The following is a 22,566-nucleotide window of genomic DNA, read 5'->3' as shown; positions in this document are numbered from 1 at the left end:
ATCAAGGATCCAATATGTATATTTTTGTTATTAGACACATTTACGTGCTTGCTATGGAATGTGGTATAGAAAAATACCTTAAATTTAAACATGGTCATTAAACTGAGACAAGTACATTGTACGTAGCTAGGTTTCATGTTCTGACTGTATGTTTCATGTTCTGATCTGTTTGGAGTTGATGAATTTACAGTTCAAACAGCACAAGTTCAGGGAAATTTCTGTGCTTATCTGCCACTGTAAAACACCTGAAGTCTTTAACACGTAGTGGACAGGATTGTTTTCATTAGCTGAAACGGTGATGTCAGCCCCATGAAAAACACTTCTGGCCTCCCCGCCACTAAGGCAAATACTCAAAGGGTCCTTAACCCTGCCAAAGAAAGATTGATTTACCTAAGTCCCAGATGTGTTTCCCATGCATCCATTATGTTCAAGCTGCTTTTGAGATCTAAAGGCTGTGATCCTGCCTATGCACTGAAGACTGGTGTTACCAATAATTTTGTTCAGTACCTGCATATGACATGGGGGTAAAAAAAGACAGTGTTGTGCAGGGCTAAGCAAGTAATAAAATTAGCAAGCAGCTTGTTGAACTAATAATGAGCTGTAAGTTGTTTTGTATGTCAAATATAGTACCTGCCCCAGTGAGCTCTTAGGAAAATGTCACATGAAAGTCTGAGCTGAGGGAGGGGGTTTCATTACTAATTTTAAAATGCCCAGGGTATTTAAATGTTTGAATGTTTGGGGACAGGATTGGAAGAATGTAATTTGCTTATCTTTGATGGAAATGCTACTGCTGAAAACTGCATGATTTATAACAGCCACAAAAATTCAGTTCATGCTCTCATTTTGATTTTGTTTTTATTTCTTTTTACTATCTTTTAAAATGAGAAATTAACAGAATTCTCAGGCTACTTCTTTTCTAATTCTCCTACTTGTTTGGTTCTCAGGTTTTGAACTTGGCTTTGCTATGGCAAGTCCCAATGCCCTGGTGTGCTGGGAGGCCCAGTTTGGTGACTTCCACAACACAGCACAGTGTATAATAGACCAGTTCATCAGCTCCGGCCAGGCCAAGTGGGTTCGTCACAATGGAATTGTCCTGCTCTTGCCTCATGGAATGGAAGGAATGGTGAGGACTCTAGCTGCCATGTGTGGGAGGGAAATACTGGCTACTGTGCCTTTCTCTGCAGCTGTAAAAGCCAAAGATGTCTTGGGGATCCAAGGGTGATAGGAAGCCAGTGGGAGGAAGGCACCACTTAGCATGTTGGACTGCTTCAGTGCCACAGAAAACAATGTGGGTAGGTTGATTGATAAGAACAAAAAAACCCTGAGAGATTCTTGAGTTCTTAGCTTTGTGTCCTCCTTAGTGGCATGTACCACATTTTCTCCACTGTTTCTTCCCTCCCTCCCCCTTTTTTATGTCTTTGCCTGAGACACTGGCTTCTTTCCCTAGAAAGCCAGATTCGTTGTCTACAGTAAGAAAGTGTCTAGTGTCTAGCAGTCTGTGCTTGGTTTTATTTTGAATGAAGTATGTCTCTGTAAAATCTGCACTAAATTATCTTACAATAAAATTGAGTGAAACAACTTTAAAACTTGTTAAAAAATCATAGAATAGAATAGAGTAGAATAGAATAGACCAGGTTGGAAGAGACCTTCAAGATCGTCGTGTCCAACCTATCATCCAACACCACCTAATCAACTAAACCATACAACCAAGCACCCTATCAAGTCTCCTCCTGAACACCTCCAGTGATGGTGACCCCACCACCCCACCACCTCCTCGGGCAGCCCATTCCAATGGGCAATCACTCTCTCTATGTAGAACTTCCTCCTAACCTGCAGCCTGAGACTGTGTCTTCTTGTTCTGGTGCTGGTTGCCTGGGAACTTCCATTTCCAATATAAATAGTCCATGAAACAACATTTAGCCCTTCTTGACAAGGTATTATCAGCATGACGTCTCAGCTTAGATTTGGCATTGGATGACTAATATAACAAGAAATGTTCCCCTTTTGGAAAAAGAGAAGATTTCCACTAGCTGTTGATTCTTTTCTTCTGATAGCTAGTTGAAGGAACTAGACAGTGGCTTTGAGGGAAAGGGCATGGGATCGCTCTTTATGTAATGTTACATGAAGTTCCTATCAGCAGTAGCATTGTTCTTCAAATCTTGTAAATGATTTTTAAAGGTTATAATGAACATCATGTCAAGCTAGGTTAATTTTCTCCTTTTCAGCTAGATTAGCATTTATGAATTGATGCATGTATACTTCTAGTTTGTTATTAAGGAATAGCATAGTATGTGCCACAGTGGCAGTCTCCATCAGTACATATGCTCTAGACTTTCACCACAACAGTTTATTTCCATTCCATTATAATGCTGTCCTGATATACTGGGGTGCATTCACAACTTAATATGGCTTTCTGTACCCATTTGTGTGTAAAGAATAAAGGGTCTGCTGCAGTTCACAAGAATTTTGATAATTTTTTTTTAGATGAATCCTGAGGAACAGCTTGAATGTGACCTCAGCAGGAGATGTGGTCCTCTGCAGAAAAGCACTCAGTTGAAGGGAGCTAGTTCTCTACTACTTACAATACAATTAATCTTTCTATTTTCTTAGTGGCTAAAATTTGGTCAGATCATCTAAGACATGCTTATTTTGCTGCTAGTGTCAGATGTTTCTGGAATATTTAAGAATCCTACCAGCATGTGGCAATCCACTATCTTCCCAGAGGAGCTTTCCATCACAGGAGCATTATTCTTTCTGTAACTACAGTGCTGGGGACAGAATGATTTGGAGAAGGATTCTTAATGGGATATGGATCCTTTCACCTCTAGGTCATGCATTCACAGGCAAGCTGGCTGTGATTGAAGGACTCTGCTGCCTAATGGCTCCTTGGGGACTCATCTGAAAGTATCTAATGGATTTGGTATAGGTCTCACTGGATAGGTGGTCACAGTTGAAATAAACTGTACCCCATCCCACGCAGCAGTTGCTGGCAATCTGACTGGAGGTGTCAGCAGAGAAATCAAAGATGGATGTGAACATTGAGGCTCTGGACTGAGGTAGTTGCTGGAGCAGCATATGTGTGTGTATTAGGAAATCCTGGCCTGCTTCTTCTGAAACTGTTTGCTAGTAACATCTGTTTCCAGTGTGCTTGTGAAGTGCTTTGTTTAGGCATGTACCGGTGGTACTTAGTGTAGGATTTGATGTACAGCAAATAAATGTATCCAGCTTCAGCACTGCAATACTGGACTGTTTACTGTGCACTGCAGTTTTGTGCAGCTTTGCTTCTTGCTGTCAAGCACTTACCTGTGTGTGACCACATGATGTGGCACCTCACAAGTAGAGACTGACTTTATAAGAGTAATTACGCAAGGCACGGTTCTTGTCTGTGTTACTCCTTTGATCCTGTGGAGTGTATGTTCTATTGAATTCCCACAGTTTGTGGACTAGAGTGAATCATAGACTGGTTTGGGTTGGAAGGGATCTCGAAGGTCATCTTAATTCCCTCCTGCTATGGGCAGGGACACTTTCCACTAGACCACGTTGCTCAAAGCCCCATGCAACCTTTGTGCCCGCCCTTTGCACTCTGGAATCCTGCAGAATCCTGCACTTAGAATCAGGGACAATGATGTGTTGAATAAAGGTGGATTACTAGCTGTCAAAATAATGGGTGATTTTGGAGATCATATGTTAAAGTTTCAGTAGAGCTAGTGATGGTGAGAAGTGGCCATATAAAGAAAAAAGCTCTTTGTGAACGTTGTTAGCTTAGGATCCATGGAGAGATTTAAGGGGTGTGACAGTTCATGTCTTCAGGTTAAAATACTTTGCAGCTGTCTCCAAAATTAAAATCCTTCCCAAGAGTAACTGTCACTTGAACAAGCAAAGGCTGCCAGCATTAGCAATAAATAAAAAAGCACAGTGTATCCTCATCCTCTGCACAGCTTTCTCTCATCCTTTAGAAACAAGGACACAAGAGGCAAGATAAGAGATTCTGTTACACTCCTTATTCCTGATAGTGTTTGTGATCAGCATTCATGTTTTGCTAGTGTAAAATGTATCTAACACTGTGCACTAAAAAAAGTTACCTCGGGTACTGCTAGTGAGACAGTGGGTGCGTGTTCAGTAGTTGGACAGAATGTAAACAATATTTTGAGGAGGCAGAAATTAAACAATTCATGTGTACTTGGAATTTGATCCATTTTAGCTGGAGCATTCACCTAGGCTATTTTGTTCTGTACTGAACAGTGATCAGTGGTGGGAGAGGGATCCCGAGTCTGCCTTTGTTGCTAATGCAGCAAAGATAGTCAGTAGTTAACTTTGTCTTTGCTCCGATTCAGCATGCAAGTGTGGTTTGGTCCAAAGAAGTGCGAGTCACTGCAGTACACTGACATTACTCCTGCTCTGTTTTGCCCTGTGTTCGTGACGATCCATGCCCACATGGATCTACTGCCCTTTCGCTAGTCTTTATTTTGCAGGTGCACTGAGGCTAGAAATTGCATCCAGTTGGTAAAAGCTTTGGAAATCTGAGTGAAATGACATCTAATCTTCTCTTGTGAAAACAGTTTACGGAAGACAAAAAATACCAGTCCTGTGGTGTGTCCTCCTTTCTCACTGCTGCTGCCATTGATAATTTTGGCTGGGGGAGGGTGCTTATGCAGTGAGTGGCCTAGACTGGTGTCTGATTGGCTTTTTGATACTCTTTTAAATTATTTGGCTTTTTAATACTTTTTTAAATGATCCTTTTACCAGGGTCCAGAGCATTCATCAGCCAGACCCGAGAGGTTTCTGCAGATGAGCAACGATGATTCTGACGCTTATCCAGTAAGTAGATTTGTCAAAGGCCATGTCCTTTTTTTTCACACTTCACAGCTCAGATACACTTTTCACAAGAAGAATCCTGTCAGCTAGGTATAGTTTAAGATTTAGTTTCAAGACTTGGGGTAACAGTAACTTGATCCCAGTAAAAGTAACAGAAGTATGCAGTGCTGCCTCATTGCAAAGCTAAGGTGATTTCTGGCAGCATGATCTTTTTATGGCTATTACTCAGGGGCAGTAATTCTGCATGGTTATATTGCTGTAAGTACTGCAAGTGGGTGTCTCTAGTTAACTATAAAGGTGACCAAGTGAGATTAGTCCTGACTTCTTGCATTGGAGCTAAAATGTACTGCTAGGAGCATGATAATAAGCAACTCCTAAATTTTATTTAGTTAAGATGTTTATACATTTGCCATTCATTTCTAGAGATAAAGTACAGGATACTGGGCATCCAATTTCCCACTGCAGTTTTCCCACAAGGCACTGCTATACATTAATTGAAAAGGCCACAGATTAAAAAAGGAAGACAATGAATTCTTCCGGTTTTAGACGACTTTGTTACCCTTGGAACAATAATAGTTCCAAACCTGTGTCATCTAAATAATAGTTCCATCCTTGTCTTCTGAAAGTGATTTTTGTCATTGTACTGGCAGAATAAAGACCTGATTGACTACATTTAAATTCTGTGAATTGCACATAATAAGCAAGCTATACATTTTATCATAGAAGGGAGGAGCTCAAACCATGAACCATGGAATTGTGTTAGATGCTGTAACAATCTGCAAGGAGATTATTGCACCTATATATACTTACCTACTATATGGGTACAGAGGTGTTGACTTAAAAAAGAAAAGTATATATGTATACAAAAAATACATAAATATGAGACATCTGAAATATGTGCATTTAAAATAATAGTAGGACAGGACACCTACTAAAAACTAGAGGGAGAATGGGGGAGAGAGAGAGTGAGTGTTAACTGTACATTTTAAAGAAATCAATTCCAGTTTCAAGATTCTTTCAAAAGAGTTCTGTTTTGTGACTTTGACCCTCTGAAGTCCTAGTCCTCCACACCCTTCTTTCCTGGACTTCTCAGCTTTCTGAAATTAGTGGAAGCTTTTTTTGCATTTATTTGCATACATTTTTAGGAAGATGTAGGAACAGAAGAGAATGGGTTTGTGGGGATGCTTCCCTAGCCAATAATACAATCTCAGCAGAGAGCTGCTAACTAAGGTTTTTTGAGGAAGGGAGATGCTGAAAGACAGAAATAGAAGGATGACTTTCAAGGTTGGTTGTTTTTGGGTTTTGGTTGGTTTTTTTTTTGCTTTTAGACATTTTTCTTATGCCTTTAATGTCTTTCTCAGGAGTTCAGTGAGCAGTTTGAAGTTTCTCAGCTGTATGAATGCAACTGGATTGTGGTGAATTGTTCAACTCCAGCCAATTACTTTCATGTCCTCAGAAGACAGATCTTGCTGCCATTCAGAAAACCGGTAAACTTACTGTAGTGGGCTTGATTATTCTCCACATATTAACCCTCACACAGAGAGGTTTGTTTACATATGACATGCTACTGAAAAGAACAAGAAAGTGAAAACCTTACCTAAACAGAGGTTGAAGTCACTGACTTGATGGAATGAAACTCAGCTCTGACTTACCACAATTCTAAACCTTAATTTTTCAGCTTTATTTTCTTCTGGCTGTGCAGACCTTAAGATGAGCTTGTCAAGACACTATGTAGCTAAACAGGTTGCATAATTACATACTGCATGTTTAATTACTGGAACTTCAGAAAGCTAAGATACAGCTGTTGGAGAATTTACAGGTTCATGGCCTGTGGTTTGATTTTTGTTCTCAAAAAGAAACATGAGCAATTGTTGTTGAGAACCTCTAATGGGAGTAGATTACCTAAATATTTTGAATAATTTTGAAACTTCCTTTTCTTTCAAAATGAGAAAAAAATTGTACCAATGTTGTTCTTCACATTAATTTGATCTTTAGCATATTCAACCTATGGATTTTATATGAACAGAGTTATAAATGTTGCATGTGATAATGTAGAAAAAACAGCTCCTAAGTATTTGAAAAATTTGTGTCTTACAGCTAATTGTTTTGACACCCAAGTCACTGCTGAGGCATCCAGAAGCTAAATCCAGTTTTGATGAAATGGTGTCTGGTAGGTCACCTTAAAGTACTATGGACAAATAATTAGCTGTACTGAGTCATGTCAGACTGTGAAGAGAATGTGCTCTAGAGAGTTTGCCTTTTCCTTCAGCGTAATATCTTTGGAGCTGTTGTAGTGAGATCTGTCATGGAACTTTTGTCTGTTACCTTTCAGTTGGTCAATGTGGGAATAGTTCTAATCAATCACACAAGAGAGCAAAGAAAAGGATCTTGTAGACTATGAAGTTCCTCTTTCAGTTTCTTGTATCCCAAGCAAATTGCTCTCCTGGGAGATGATATCACAGGGGAAAAGATATCTAGCAGTGAGGATGTGCATTTGAGGTGGTATCTTTTTATACATATGGCTCAGTGCTATTCTAATGCCATTTTAGCTCTTAAATAGGGGTTTAAATCACACAAATACACGGTACTAATTTGTGTGCTTGCTTAAATATTTCTGCAATGGCCAGATTTAGTTGCATTATTAATGTATTTTATGCTTTATATAAAAATGTTCTCAAATTTTCTAAACTTACATTAATGTTACATGGTTGAAAGAAGGGACAGTATTTCAGGTAATTCCCTGAAGAAAACCTGGAAGCAAGGGGGAGCTACTCAATCAATTGAAAATGAAACATGTAATGTACAACACAAAGCTAAAGACGAATCCACCAATAATGTTTTTGTCCATTAAGTGTGGAAAAATGGATTATTGACAATCTGTTAACATCTTGAAACTAAACTGCTTAAAGTCACTTAGGCAGAATTACTGGTCTGAAAAGTAGTAGAGAGGCAGCAGAACCCTGTGACCGCTGCAACCTGCTGCTTGCTCAGTAAAGGCTATTTGTTTGGCTGCTTTATTACAGTGTCAGTTCCTAAGAGCGCTTTTCTCATTTGTGCTCTAACTAGGTACCACTTTCCAACGCGTGATTCCAGAGAATGGGCTGGCAGCTCATGCACCACGTGAGGTCAAGCGAGTGATTTTCTGCACAGGAAAAGTATACTATGATCTTGTGAAGGAAAGAAAGAATCAAGACCTGGAGAAACAAGTAGCTATAACCAGACTTGAACAGGTAAACTCCCTGATACTCAGGAGACAGAGTCTCTGAGAAGACTTTCGCCAAGGAGTTTCTATGCTTTTAAACAGAAAAAAAGGAGCAAAACAGCTTTTTTGATAGGACTTTGTGGCTTTTGAGACATTATCTAACCCTTCATGGCCTTGTGGAGAAAGAGCCTATCAATAGTGTACTGGATAATGAGGTCCAGAAAGCTTGATGACTTTTCCAGGACAATAGAACAAAGTAAAGGTTACAGTGTGATGGCACCTTATATTTGTGTATTTGGTCTGCTAGGTTTAAATGTTGTGAATATTAACACTTAACAGCTATATTGTCATTCACTAATTAAGTACTTGTCACAGTTACTTCACTAGAGAAACTAGGAATGTAGAGATTGGGACTGTGACCTCCTTCTGTGGCAAACCACTTGAAAAGAACAAAGAGGAATTACAATGGGTACTAAATGATTAGTTAGAGTGGTTGGTCAGACTACCTGATAGGTAAAAGGCTTTCCTACCATGGGTTAGCACCGTGTAAGGGAAAACTTTACCTTCTCTTTCCAGATCTCACCGTTCCCTTTTGACTTGCTGAAACAAGAACTTGAGAAGTACCCAGATGCTGATCTAGTTTGGTGTCAGGAGGAACACAAAAACAGTGGCTATTATGATTATGTCAAACCTCGCTTCCGCACAATTGTGAACCATACTCGACCTATATGGTATGAGATTTGTTTTAAACAATTGCTTTACCTCCTGAGCTGCTCTGTTTATTTTTTCATTTGTTTGGGTTTGAATTTTGTGGAGTTTTGTGTGATTTGGATTTTTTTTTAAAATCTGGTTTTGAGCCAAGGTGGTTGTTCGTGGGCACACTCCTGCCTCATGTTCAGCCTACCATCAACCAGCACCCCCAGGTCCCTCTCTGCCTGGCTGCTCTCCAGCAACTCTGACCCCAGCCTGTAGTACTGCATGGGGTTGTTGTGGCCAATGTGCAGAACCCGGCACTTGGATGTGTTAAATCTCATGCCGTTGGATTCTGCCCATCTGTCCAGCCTGTCGAGGTCCCTCTGCAGAGCCTCTCTACCCTGCAGCAGATCAACTCCTGCCCCCAGCTTGGTGTTGTCCGCAAATGTACTGATGATGGACTCAATGTCCTCATCCAGATCATCAATAACGATGTTAAAGAGCATGGGGCCCAGCACTGATCCTTGAGGCACACCACTAGTGACTGGCCGCCAGCTGGACGTGGCACCATTCACCACCACTCTCTGGTGATATGCCATGCATATCTTGCTACTCCTTGTAATTCTAAAAGAAAATCAGCTAGTTAGCTCTGTATTTATTGCACAGCACTTAGCTCTCCTGGATTTTTCTTTCTTATTGTCTATCTTTTTTAAGAATTCCACTCCAAATACTAATTTTGTGGAGGAAATGGTTATTGTAAGAGCTCAGTCCTGGTACCCGTGTATTCATTTTAGATGACTGACTCTCAGATCTGCCTGTGCAGCTGTTGGAGGAATGAGAGTCTTCATTGCCAAGAGCAAGTTATCTAATTATGAGACGGTGTAGCTGGCTGCCCTGGGAGGGATGGGGGAGAAAACACAGCTTAATATTGATGGGAGGTAGAAAAGAGGAGGAAGCTGGCCAGAAGGTATAAGTGATGGTGCAGCTTAGATTGATTTTTATTTAAGGAAGATTGATGAGTAAATGTCCAAATCTTCCAAGCTGGCCTGAATGTATTCAGCAGCGCATTCTCATGCTTGCTAGTGTCAAAACAGTCTCTCCTCCCACCTCATTTGTCTGCCCAATTCTTTTTGTCACAAAGGTACGTTGGTCGAGAGCCTGCTGCTGCAGCCGCCACAGGCAACAAGAACACACATCTGGTGTCGCTCAGAAGGTTCTTGGATACAGCTTTCAACCTGGAGGCTTTTGAAGGAAAGACATTCTAACTGCAGGACACTGACTCATTTCTGACAAGTAGTCTCTCAAATGACTGCATCCAAAAGAAGAAAGTAGTAGAAAAAATACTGGAAATTAAGTATTTTTGATTGACCATATAAAATGATCCAGCAGCTGACTTCATACATCAGTACCTTGCTTCCCAATGTGTAAGGAAAAATATAACTCAAACTTCCATCACTTTTTTGTCACTTGTCTGTTTATACTGGGACCTCTTTGGCACAAGGACAGTCTCCTATCCAAGGATGCAGTATCTAGCTCAGTGAGGCTTCAGTGTCAGTCTGTGGATGCTGTCCAATTACTGTAGGCAAAGCAAATATAGACAGCATGGTAGTTATGCCTAACCCTGAAAAATAGGAGAGTATATTTGGGAGCAAGGAAACAATGTGCATTGTTAGCAGGAAAATGGTTGACATTTCTAGATAGATTGGAGAGGAGTAATGAAACAAAAAAGGGAAAAGCTAATGGATAACTTTGGTAGAGAAATGTGCTGGCTGTGGTTGTTGGAAGGACATGGTAAGGAAGCCTGGTAATGTAAAGAGGAGGCTGGAAATAGGGAGTCAGGTTAAAAAGCTGCAAAACTATGGGTGATAACAAAAGTGGTGTGGACCACTTACATGAAAGTTGGAGGAGGGTGGTGAAGGCAAAAATAAAAAAGACCAAGAAAAAGTTTGTTGGGCTAGTTGAGGAGGAAAGAAGTCTACACAAGATCACAGCTGACAGAGCAGTGGGTGATCTGCAGGAGAATTCAGCATTAAATTACTTTAAATGTAAAAGGTAACTGCAACAATTGCTCTGACTCCCTGTGCTGCCTGCTTTGATGCTCTGTGGTATGTCCTGTGAACATCCTCAGTTAGGATGAAAACTCTTTCCCTCACCAAACTACTGGGTTCTGGGGATTTTTTTGACCTGATAACACCTGTAAAAAGATTGTCTTTGCACGAGAAATCTGAGTTCGTGCAACACGTAGTGGGTTCTCTACTTTGTCCAATGCTAATCCCTGCCTCTCATCTTCTTGCTGGTATTAATTCACCTCTGAAGTAGCAGTTCCCAATTTAGTCACGTTTTTTAATGTTAGGAGGAACAAGCAACAGTTGCTGACTGACCAAAGCCACGTGCTGTGGTTTTCTACAAGTACTAATAGATTTTTGTACTCCCTTGTGCTTACTTGTCAGGATATCAGTTGCCATGCACTTTAAATATGGACATAAAAATGAACTGCCTCGAGAGGTGGCTCTGTGTGAAACAACTGATGTACAGCAGGTGCTAGAGAGGAGAGGACAGCAGGGGTTGTTTCTCTTCCCAAGAGACAGTGCTATGTGTCCTGGGAGGCACTGCACAGCAGGGTGGTCTCAGGGTGCCCCCAGCTGTGCTTCTTCCACGGTGCTGGAAGGCAGGTAGGCATTGTTTTCCTCGCCACTCTTAGAACCAATGTTGACAGAAGTCTAGTTCCCTCTGCCCCAGGAGCACTTGCATCTGGGTGAACCTTGTGACAGGAAATTTCTGCAACACTAGACTATGTAGTAGTAGGAGACTTCTTTCTGCTGGCTGGCAGAGGGAACTGCTAATTAAAAGAGCAAGTGGTGTAGTAGAGGAATGGCTATGCCTGTGTTGAAGCAGGAAGCAGTAACAAGCAGCAGGAGGTCTCTGCCTCTGCAGTGCCTGGAGGGTCCATTTTACACTGCAGCTTCTATATGAGCTGTGACATCACAAGGCCTGACAGTTTCTGCCTAATTCAGAGAGTCGAGCCTGCAGACAACAAGATAGTTAAAAAAATAATCCTTCTGTCAGATGTGGTAGGATAAAACATGGTCAAGGTACTTGAGATGGGATCCAGAACCAAACTCTCATGTTCATGAAACTCAGTAGCATCCTTTCAAATCAGGCTGGTTGCCTTGGGCTTTTTCTCTAATTGAAACATTGAAGCTAATTCAGTGTTTTGAAACCTAATGAACTTGGAAAGTACTGCAGTTGACAGCAGCAAGTATTGTTTCCTGTCCATTTCTATAGCTCAGAACATTAAGCTGATAGGCGATAACCATCACCCAAAGTATTTTAATGCTTGTTTCTGTGGCAAGAATTGAGTGCAGCTAAGCATTGCTGACACCAATTACCGTGTTCTCAGTTTGCATAAGACAGGTCAGTGCTGCATGAAATAAATGCATTTATGCCACGGTATATGCAGAAGTAGAAAACAAAATTAACATAGAAAGTTAAGTGATAAATGACAGTTTTCTGTTTTCATTGTGTATCATAGATTGTGGCTTAATAGGTGCATAAAAATTCCATTAAAGAATGTAAAATAATAATAAAAAAATAACAAAAGTTCTCTGTTATGGCTGGGTTTTTTGACAGTTTTCCCTTTGAGAGCTGGTATTAGCAGCCCATTCATAAGAGTGCTGGGGCAGCTCATTTTTCTGTTGTCTGTTTCTTTCCTCAGTATTGGCTTATTTAAATGTAATAGCATTTGAAGGGGGGAGACAGCATTTGGATTAGAAAGAGTTATTCGCAACTGTTGGGCTAAAAGTAGTGCCAGCATTGAGGTTATATCAGAATATTTTGGGTTATTGTAGCTTTTTTTAAACAATTAGTCAACACATTTCTATTTTAAGCAGAATTTTTTAAAACACTGGAACTAGACTGGAATTAACTTCTCTAATGTCTAAATACTGGAATTAATTAAACATGTTGTCTCAGCGTATATTTCTGTTGAACTACTTCTCCTGTTGCCTGCACTTTCAGATAGTAAATGTTTGGAAGCTTACTAAAGCATCATAAATAATAATAAATTGCAAAATTCTGCTGCTTTTCTTCAGTGAGACCCTTTGAATGAAAAACTCTTCTAGCTCTTAGATAGATGCACATGAAATAGGTGTATTATCAACAATGAGAGAAGTTTCTGTAATGGCAGCTTTAAACCAGGTTATTAATATCTCTGGTCTCATACAAAACAAATACTTTATTAGAACTAGCTGACAAGTTAAATACTGTTTATATACAAAACAGCAGTCAATCTTTGTAGAGTGTTTGAAAGGGGCTGAAGTATTGTATAGGCCTCTTCTCCAAATAGACTGCATTAAAGTCCAAGTCACAGCTTTGTAACTCAGAAGGAGAAAACAGCAAATGTGAGGATCAAAATACAGGCACACTCAAAAATTATCTAAAGCTAGAAAGTCCTTAAAACCTGATAAGATGTGTTTTTAAAGTTAATAAGTCTGGTCAAACATGGCAGGGGGTGGGAGTGGAAAAGTCTGCTATTGTCTTGGGTATTAGTTCAGTGAATTCAGTATGTTTTAATTTCTCAGGTGGTACTGGCCTATGGAGTGCCATGTTAGGGTTATCAGAGTACCTGTCAGGCTATAAGAATTATCCAGCACAAATGACCACTTAATTATGAGTGATGAGACTGGCCTGTGTGGGGATGAGCAAGCAAAGGCGCCCTGTGGGTGGCTAGTTAAGGTCCCATTTGGCCTGTCTCCACCATTTTTGCCATTGCCCCCTGAAAACTTCACATTGTTTTCCCAGAATGGAGGGCTGCAGCTGGGCTCTTGAGCACCTATAGTGGGGCAGGAGGTGCCTGCATGGGCCTCTGTGGGACATTGCTGGCCATTTCTGCCATATGAAGGACTACAATTACAGAATTCAACTGCTGAAGGAGGCTGGGAAGGAGAGATGCAGGCTCCCAGCTGCTCGTGCTTTCGATGGGCAGGTAAGAAACCTGGGAACTGGTAGGGGGTCCTTGTCCTAGGATGAAGGGAATACCATCCTTTGAATTATTATCAGAGCTTCTGGGGACTGTAAGACTTACAGAAACACACAGTATGTCTGTGGATTTCTGATGTGAGCCAATGGCAAAAACTGCTCTGGATGTAGAAAACTGCCACTTCCAGTGCAAGTGCAGTGAGCTTTCTTTGGAGCAGGGTGTGGTGCATTGAAATTCCCCCTGCCCCAATATTAAATTTGCTGGACCAGATCAGTTGGAAGCACCCTGGGGCTTTTTAGTCTGGAAAAGAGAAGACTTAGAGGGGGTTTAAGAAATGTTTAAATATGAGGGCTGGGTGTCAGGAGGGAGGGGACAGGCTCTTCTCACTTGCTTCCTGTGATAGGACAAGGAGCAATGGATATAAGCTGCAGCACAGGAGGTTCCACCTCAACACAAGGGGGAACTTCTTTACTGTAAGGGTCACAGATCACTGGAACAGGCTCCCCAGAGGTTGTGGAGTCTCCTTCTCTGGAGACTTTCAAGGCCTGTCTGGATGCATTCCTCTCTGACCTGAGCTAGATTGTATGGTCCTGCTCTGGCAGGGGGGTTGGGCTTGATGATCTCTTTGGGTCCCTTCCAACCCCTGACATCTTGTGATCCTGTGATTATGTACAAAATACACAGTATTTACACTATTTACAGGTATTTACAATTAATAAACAGCACAAGGACCTCCCTAGCCAAAGACCAGGGGAAGCTAATAGATTCTCCCTGCTCCCCTTCACTCCCCTGTACATAAAAGAGACAAGAGAAAGGAGCAGAGAGATGGTAGACTTAGCTGAAAAAATGCAGCCAAGGTCACGCAGAAGCAAGCTAGTATCTCTCACCGAGAGAGTAAGCAAGAAAAGAGAGAGAAATTGTTTTGCAAACTAACTCTTATGGTAGATAACTCTCCAGTGGGATTATTTAGAACTATCATTTTCCTTTTTACACGCAATAGTGATTTATTTACATTTTACTATTTTCTGCTCAAGTTCTGTGAAAAATTTTTAAGGGCATAGCCTAAAACTACCACAAAGGGGAAACAAGCCTTTGGGTGAAAGTTGGTAGAGAAATGCATATTTGTAATTTGCTTTAAAAAATAAGAACACAGCCAACAACAAAACAAACCACTTAAAACCCAATTCTCCTTTTGTGGGGGAGGTGAAGAATGACCTGCCTTTTGCCAGGCTGCAGCCATCACCCCCTCATGAGTTCTGCTGGGATGGACAGATACAGGACAGCTTCTCTCTCTGTGTATCCCATGGACAAGTTTGCAGCTTTGGAGCTTTGGTTAGTACCTGTCATACAGCCGTTCTGTGCTGATGAAAAAGTAAACCTATAGCACACCAAAAAACTTTTGCAGATGAGGGTTATTTTGTTACTGAGTAGAATAACTTCAGTGTGAAATGTTAAATGGCAAAAGGCTTTCAAGATTTCTGTTTGATCAAAAAGTTTTCTGTGATTTTTTTTCTTGTTCCCTTTGGTTATTTAGTAGTTCAACAAAGTACAATTGTGTAGGAATAGGAGTCTTGATTTGATGGGCTTGACTGATTTCATGTTTAGGTAGAACAAGGACACAGATTAAGTGGATGCAGCGTGCAGACTGAAGTAGGAATTTAACATACTTAGAAGACGACAACAGTTGAATATTGCCTCTTCTAATTTCTGCTTTTTCTAAAGCTGTTGAAACCACTTCTGATTTTAGATACTCATCAATTCTTATTTCAGCTTGTGCTTTCCTGAATGCCATTCTTTAAAATCTGAATGGAGTAAAAGAATATAAAGGAAATTTATTTGGGAAAAATAATATTTTTAGAGATTAGCTTTGGTTGAAAATGTTTCATATTTCAGAGATTTTGTCAAAGTTTTAAATTATTAATAAGTGCACCCAGGCAGTTCCTTTGTGATAGTTAAGTGATGCAGTCATTAATGGCAAATGGAGCTCTAATTTGTTTAGAGGGGAAAACAACTGTAGTCATCACTAAAGATGCTGCTTGAAACACTGAAATATAATTTCTGTGGCAGAAATCTTTCCTTCCTATTCAATAACCCATAAATTCACTGATACTTTCATAAAGGAGCACAGAGAAACTTTCTGCCTATGTCATACACAGCCAGCTTTATATTCTCATCCCCTTCAGGAGGGAGAGTGTGCTCAAACTGACACACATGAAGCTCTGCATAGGAGTTCAGCTTGGCTCTTGGTTACTTTCCTTGGATGGACATCAGATGTAATCAGTACAATGGGTTTGTTTCAGTGGTAGTTTCAATGACCACATTTCAGCTGTCTGCAGTGGAATAACAGCTGTCTACACAGGGCTGTGGTTGAGGAGCAATGATGTTTCATGCACTCAATAGGTTTCTCCCTGCATCTGCAATGCTGGCTGGTGTCAAAAAGTGCATGAAAACACCCCTCTGGCATCCTCTGTCTGGAGGTTGTCTGTGCCATAGAGAAGACCTCAGTTCTTTCCAGCCTCCCAAAATGATCTTACCTAGGTTGTGAGGTTGCTCCTGCAGTGATATACCTTTAGTAGTCTTGCTGGGATTTCCAGTAAGCCTCTCATATCTGTAGTCAGTAAATTCCAGAGGACATGGTATCAAGTAAACTTGAACCATTGCTGTGTGATGGCCAGGACTTTGCAAAGGTAAGCTCAATTAGTAAGAACAACATGTTTGAACAAAAAGCATGTTTCATGTTTCCCTGAGTTTGAGGAAAGAGTATATTTCCCAGATGAGTGTCTCCACAGCTGTGGATAAAATAAAATTGTCTAATACAGAACAGGATAAAATGGCTGTACATAATTCCCTGGGACTAGAAATAAATGTTTAACAAACTGCTCCCAATAGGCTTGTTAAAGATGAAATATTTATTACTATATGTTAATTGCAGGGTTTAAGCAGTACTTAAGTAATTTAAAGGCTTTATCTTGCTTTCAAGAATTTTATGCGATGAAATCCTTCTTTGTCAGTAGTTCTTTGTGCTAGAGTGGTTTGCACAAGCATATCCTTAACTAAGCAGTGTTTGCAATGTTGATTATGTTGTATAGGATGAATAGTGGACATTTTTATCTGTGAATTTCATGGCCTATGCAAAATCATATTCCATCCAAATTCATGTTTTCACATGTAGACTGAAACAACAGGGGTTTTTTAAGTCTAGAAAAATCCAATTAATATAGTGGCTATACCACTATATTAAGACTATAATCCTGGGATAATAGTCTCCAACACTAACAACCAGCTTTTACATTGTTTGTGTATACTTTCTAGGGTGGTGCAATATGTGAAACACACACATGCTTACTGTTAAGTCTTCCTTCCCCTGAACAGGTTAAGTTATCAAGGTATCCAAAAGCCCTGTAAATATTTAACCCTACCCCTAAAAAGCCTTACCCTAAATTGCATTGTATGTCATTGGTTAGGGGATAATGGCTGTGCCAGCATATTTTCCACAAAATTACTGTAAGGAAAATTTTTGGTTTATCAGGACTTCAGACTATTGATAAAGCCCTCTTGCCTTGCACTTGATTAAGAGCTGAAGCTTTGTGTTGCTCAGGGACTCTTCACTGCAAAAACCTACAGCTTATTCAGAAGAAAAGCTAAACAGAAATAAAGCAACTTAATCTCCAGTGATTCTAAACAGTTCCTACTTACACTCCTAGGTAATTAACTTCTCCTGTGATGTGCTCATTTAATAGATACCTGGTCATATGTGACCATGTTTATTTAATGCGCTCTGCAATATTTATACCACAACGCACCCTTCGCATTATAAACCAGACAGTCTTTATTTACACACATTCTGAAGCTCTTGTTTAGATAAAACTCTACAGGCTTCAGGAAAATATATCTGAGTATGCACATCAATATATGACTGCATGTAAATAGCTTCTGCTGGGACTGTCAGCACAAAACCCCAAACCACTCATATTTTGCCGTCTCTTCAGCATTGCTGTTCTAATGTTGTAGATGCATTGAAAAACTAAGGACATGCTGCAAGAAATGTGATTTTTTTTAAAATGATTTTTTTAATTCCTTTTGTTCCTTTCTCTTAGGTCTGTATCTCAGGCCTCTCATTTGATTTATCAGAGAAAAATGGATTTTTCATAGTGACCATAATACTGTGCAGCTCATGAGCTCAGTAGATCTATGCAGAACTTTAATTTTGTAGTACCTGTCTCTGTAACAAAGCCCAAGGTGAACAGAGATCTCTGTAGCATTCTGTTCCCCAGAAGTAGCCCGTGACAAAGTCCACAATTTGTAATGTTTTTGGCTCTAATTCATATGACCTTGTTGGATACCTTCCTGGGTACATTTTGTTCACATACATGTGTATATGTAATATTTATGAGTCTGAATAGTATCTACATGTGGGTGGGTGCAGAACAACCCTGTCTTTTCTTAAAACTGCCTGAGAAAATTGATCCAAACTGCAAATTGTAGCAAGTAAATGGCCACATTTCAAATTCATCTTAAATTAGTAATGCATCTTGTCTCTCACTTGAATGAATCTATACTGAGTTATGAGCCTTGTAAATACGCGCCTTGACAGAGCAGAAGAACCTGGCATGTATTCTCCTGGGCTGTTTTTTTGCTCATGACATGTGAGCATCGATAGGGAATGTTCTGTGTTTTAACAAAAGTACCTTAAAATAACCAAAAGAAACCTGGACAGTTTAAAGCAACTGTTAGAAACAAAACTATCACTTTGTTGCCTCTCTTTTAAGCTGCGGGGGGGGGGGGGGGGGGGGGGGTGTGTAAAAAAAAAATTACTGAAATAAAGCTTTTCTCCACACTAACTGTAGAGTGCCATATGACTAGTTGAACATCACTCTCTAGTGAAGAGCAGGAAAATGTTTTAGGGAACACAGGAGCTCTGTGGCTCAAAGTTGAGTGCAGAAGTGGCTTCCTACAGACTTGCAAAGGAAATCTGTCACAGATTTTCTCTTACTATATAAAAATAATGCATGGAAGTCCTTAGTATGGCCATGCTTAATACCTTGTTACTGGGTGGCCAATACACAAAATTATCAGGAGAGAACTTTATGTATAGTATTGTTAATATTTTTTAGTAAACCACCAATTATTAAAATAATAATTATTCATATAATGAAAAATAATTCAACTTTGTTCCTCTAATGTAGTTCCTTTTTCTGAGAGCTGTGCTGATAGCAGCAGTATGTTTCCTTATTTTTCCAAGTAGATCAGAAGTGCACCCATAGGAAGTTGATGAGTACCACTGTAGAATCACTTTAAAACAAGTAAAATAGGGGCAATCCTAAATATCAATATCAGCTGGGGGGGTGATGAAATTGAAAGTAGCCCTGCAGAAAATGACTTGGGGGTGCTGGTGGAGGAAAAGCTGGACATGAGGCAACAGCATGTGCTTGCAGCCCAAAAGGCCAATCACATCCTTGGCAGCATCAAAAGAACTGTGGCCAGTAGGTCAAGAGAGGTGATTCTGCCACTCTGCTCTGGTGAGACCTCACCTGGAGTACTGTGTCCAGGTCTGGAGCCCTCAAGCTGGGAAGGACAGGGACCTGATGGAGCAGATCCAGAGGAGGGCCATGAAAATGATCAGGGGGGCTGGAACACCTCTCCTATGAGGAAAGGCTGAAGGAGCTGGGACTGTTTATGAAGGCCTTTAGTGATAGGACAAGGGGCAATGTTTTGAAACTAGATGGATTTAGATTGGGTGTTAGGAACAAGTTCTTTACCATGAGGGTGGTAGAACACCAGAACACATTGCCCAGGGAGACAGGCAAGGTCAGGCTTGATGAGGCTCTGAGAAACCTGATCTAGTGGAGGATGTCCCTGCTGACTGGATGACTTTTGGATGTCCCTTCCAATCCAAACCATTCTGTGTCTGAGAATAAATTGGATTTTTATTTTCAACTCATGGGTAATTGTGTGGAGTGATTCCCTCCCCATGCATCACTGTCGTCTCCACAGAAGGCATTTGCAGTTGTTTTTGATCAGGCTGGCCACCATAAAAGCGTGCATCTCTCCTAGCAATAGCTGTACCACTTTTCTGTACCACTTTTGCATTAGGCTTCTGAGGATCAGCTATTTGAAAATTAAATGGCTGCTCTCTTTAATAGAACAACGTATGGGGCACACACCTATGAGGCCTGTAAGGGGAAATGTCTTGTTGCAAGCTGTGGCTTGTGTAGCCACTGGCAGACTTGGCTAAGAGCAAAAACCTCCTGTTTGCTGAGAATGTGAAAAGCATGTCAGTGTTGTGCTGGATAATGCCAGCTTGCTCCTTTCAAAATATGCTCCTCATATGAGGAAGAAGCTTCATATCTTTTAATATTATTTGAAACACCAAAAAAAAAAACCCACCAGAGATCCTACCGTTTCTACTTGGCAGAAATTTGAGTTGCACTGTGGAATTGTCTCTCTCCATCGGCTACAGAGCCTAAGGCAAACCAGCTCCTAAACTGAATGCTTCAAAAAGTGTCTGCAATTAAATGTGACAAACTTGGTCTTTGGAGGTGCATTCTGCAAGGGGGGAGTGGACTGGGTGCCACACAACCACGCTGTTGTGCAGCCTGTGCTTGGTGCGGTTGTTTTAATGCCTGGGGTGGGGGGAGTTGTTTTGGTTTCTTTGACATATCAAGTGTTCAGTTGTTCCTTGCTAGCTGCTAATTTTTATTTTCTCTCCCCTTTTGAAGAAATTACTGGCAAAACTCAGATTTATTTTTTTTTTTAGCCATTTGCAAAACTTAAGGAAACACACAAGATAGAGCTTAATCTTATGAGAGATTGTTACTCTAAAAGGCAAATTATTTTAGTTATATTGTGTTATTGTGCCATTAGTACCATTCGACTGCCAACTGTGTAGCAGTGGGGCTCCAATCAACGGGAGCTTTTGTGTGTTTTCCATGGCCAATATTGGCAAGGATAGGAGGGAGAGAGGTTCTTAATGGCACTATTTTTTCAGTGATTAATAATACTTGAGATCCATTTCAGTGATCAGAAATGTGTCTTAATGAGACAATTAGTGAAGCCATAAAAGCTGCACAGCAATTTAGTTGGTGTTACTACTGGAATAATTTGCTGCTGCTCTTTTCTTTCTCCTGATTTGACTTTATCACAATAGTCTGGATGAAAGTCACTGTAGAGAGGACTTTCAGGCGAGGTTCAGTTTTCAAATGGCCATGATTATCTGTGGGGCAGATAATCCCCTTAAAAATGTGTGAGACTTTGAAGAAAAAAAGTGGTTATTTCACATATAAAAAAAGTAAATGCCTTTGTCCAAGCGGCTACTACAGTGCCTTCAAATATCCAGCTGCCTGCTAATGCTATGGCAACTAATCACAGGCAGCATTTGGGGGAGAGGTACCAAACTGAAAGGGCTACTTCAAATTTGTATTTCTTTTTCCCTCTGTAACAAAAGCACAGTAACAGGGCCTGAGATCTCTCAGCCTGGCTTTGTTCAAAATGTCTGATGAAACCGATTTTTTATCTCACTGGGAGATATCTCACTGCCACATAAAAAATATTTTCTCATCTTTCTCTAGTCTTTCACAATCTGGTCATAATATTTCTCTAAAGCAGTTGTTCTCAACCCACATATGTCTTGAAGTTTGCTGCTTCTCTCCCAGGCATGAAGCCTTGTGTTCCTCAAAGCTTGTTTGTTCCAGTTAAACAGGTTGATCTATTATGGCTTACTATCTCCCTACAAAACTGCTGTCATTGTAACTTGGAGGTATGTCAGAAATGTCCTGAGTGATGCTGCAGAGAGTACTGAGCACAGCAAAACGAAAACTTAAAAAAAAATAAACTACACTGGTGAGTTCATCTTTCTGGAGTGTTTTCACTGATGTCCACAGAGTTTCATGCTCAAGAGGCCTGGTGAATTCAGTCTTCCATTTCTGGGAGTAAATTCTGCCCAGGACTAACATTATTTAAACTATCTTAGTCTAATTAATTTGCATTTACCTAAGAGGCCAATAAACAATTTACTGCCAGAGCAAAAAGCCATTGGTTGGTGTCCCACTAACAAATGCAGTAGGGTGGTTTTCTAAAAGCCCCTCCCTGTGCTGGAGGATGGAGCTGGGTTGTGGTGCAGGACAGTCTGCTTAGTAGTTACAGGGCAGGGTCACAGTGAGGTGTGAACAGCTGTCAGGGGCAGGACTAGAGCCAGATGCTGAAACGTCAGTGTGCTCTCTGTATGCATGTCTGCTGCAGAAAATGCCATTTTTACTTGTGCTGGGCTTAATTGTATTTATCTTCTCAATATGGTTCTGTTTGAATGGTCTCACTTTCTACAAATCTTGTTAAATTAAAGCTGTAGAAAGCAAAAATGTTTCAGTCATATAAAATGACAATTCACTTTCTGCTTTGCTTGACTTTGCATTTTCTTACTAAAGAATATTGTTTTAGTGCCTCTGTCATCTCTAAGTTGGGGGAGAGGAACTGTATTTGGACATAGCAAAAGCGTCACTTTGACAACACTTTTGTATTGGATCAGCATCACTGTTTGCAGTTTGGTTATTTGTACCTGCAGCAATCTCCCTGCAGGTTACATCTGATAGGAGATACCAAGTAACAGGGTTTCTGTCTTTGATTTTATGCTGGGCAGCCAGTCTCTCCTGCAGCCACACTACAAATTGCCGTTTTACTGCCTGGTGCTCCTGAGGGTGAGCAAATTCTCTGATTCTTTGCTCACAGCACTCCATTAGGAAGCAAAGACTAACCACTTCTTTCTTAACTAACTATAGGCCAACCTGAAAATTGCTCAGGATACCAGAATTCTGGCAGATGATTATTGTCAAATTGCTGAAATTAGACCTTAGTCAGAATGGTTTGTAAAATGAAGTTGCATTTA

General features: G+C 40.5%; 1 protein-coding gene across 3 annotated transcripts in view; it reads left to right on the top strand.

Annotated features, from left to right (window-relative positions):
- The window catches only part of OGDHL (oxoglutarate dehydrogenase L), a 51,715-nt gene extending 39,009 nt beyond the window's left edge, over positions 1-12,706 (top strand). For all 3 annotated transcript variants that reach the window (XM_068139996.1, XM_068139994.1, XM_068139995.1), the window contains exons 18-24: positions 945-1,123; positions 4,747-4,818; positions 6,177-6,302; positions 6,913-6,985; positions 7,882-8,045; positions 8,594-8,748; positions 9,852-12,706. In XM_068139996.1, the coding sequence (XP_067996097.1) occupies positions 945-1,123; positions 4,747-4,818; positions 6,177-6,302; positions 6,913-6,985; positions 7,882-8,045; positions 8,594-8,748; positions 9,852-9,975 (893 nt within the window). In that variant the 3' untranslated portion in view covers positions 9,976-12,706. The remainder of the gene's footprint in view (positions 1-944; positions 1,124-4,746; positions 4,819-6,176; positions 6,303-6,912; positions 6,986-7,881; positions 8,046-8,593; positions 8,749-9,851) is intronic.
- Positions 12,707-22,566: the final 9,860 nt, after the last annotated feature.

Source organism: Melanerpes formicivorus, unplaced genomic scaffold (genome assembly GCF_026170545.1).
Source record: "Melanerpes formicivorus ecotype bairdi unplaced genomic scaffold, bMelFor1.0.p_v2 SCAF_6, whole genome shotgun sequence".
NCBI classification, from domain to species: Eukaryota; Metazoa; Chordata; class Aves; order Piciformes; family Picidae; genus Melanerpes; species Melanerpes formicivorus.
Note: the sequence above shows the minus strand (reverse complement) of the source record. Positions and strands in the feature narration are given on the sequence as shown.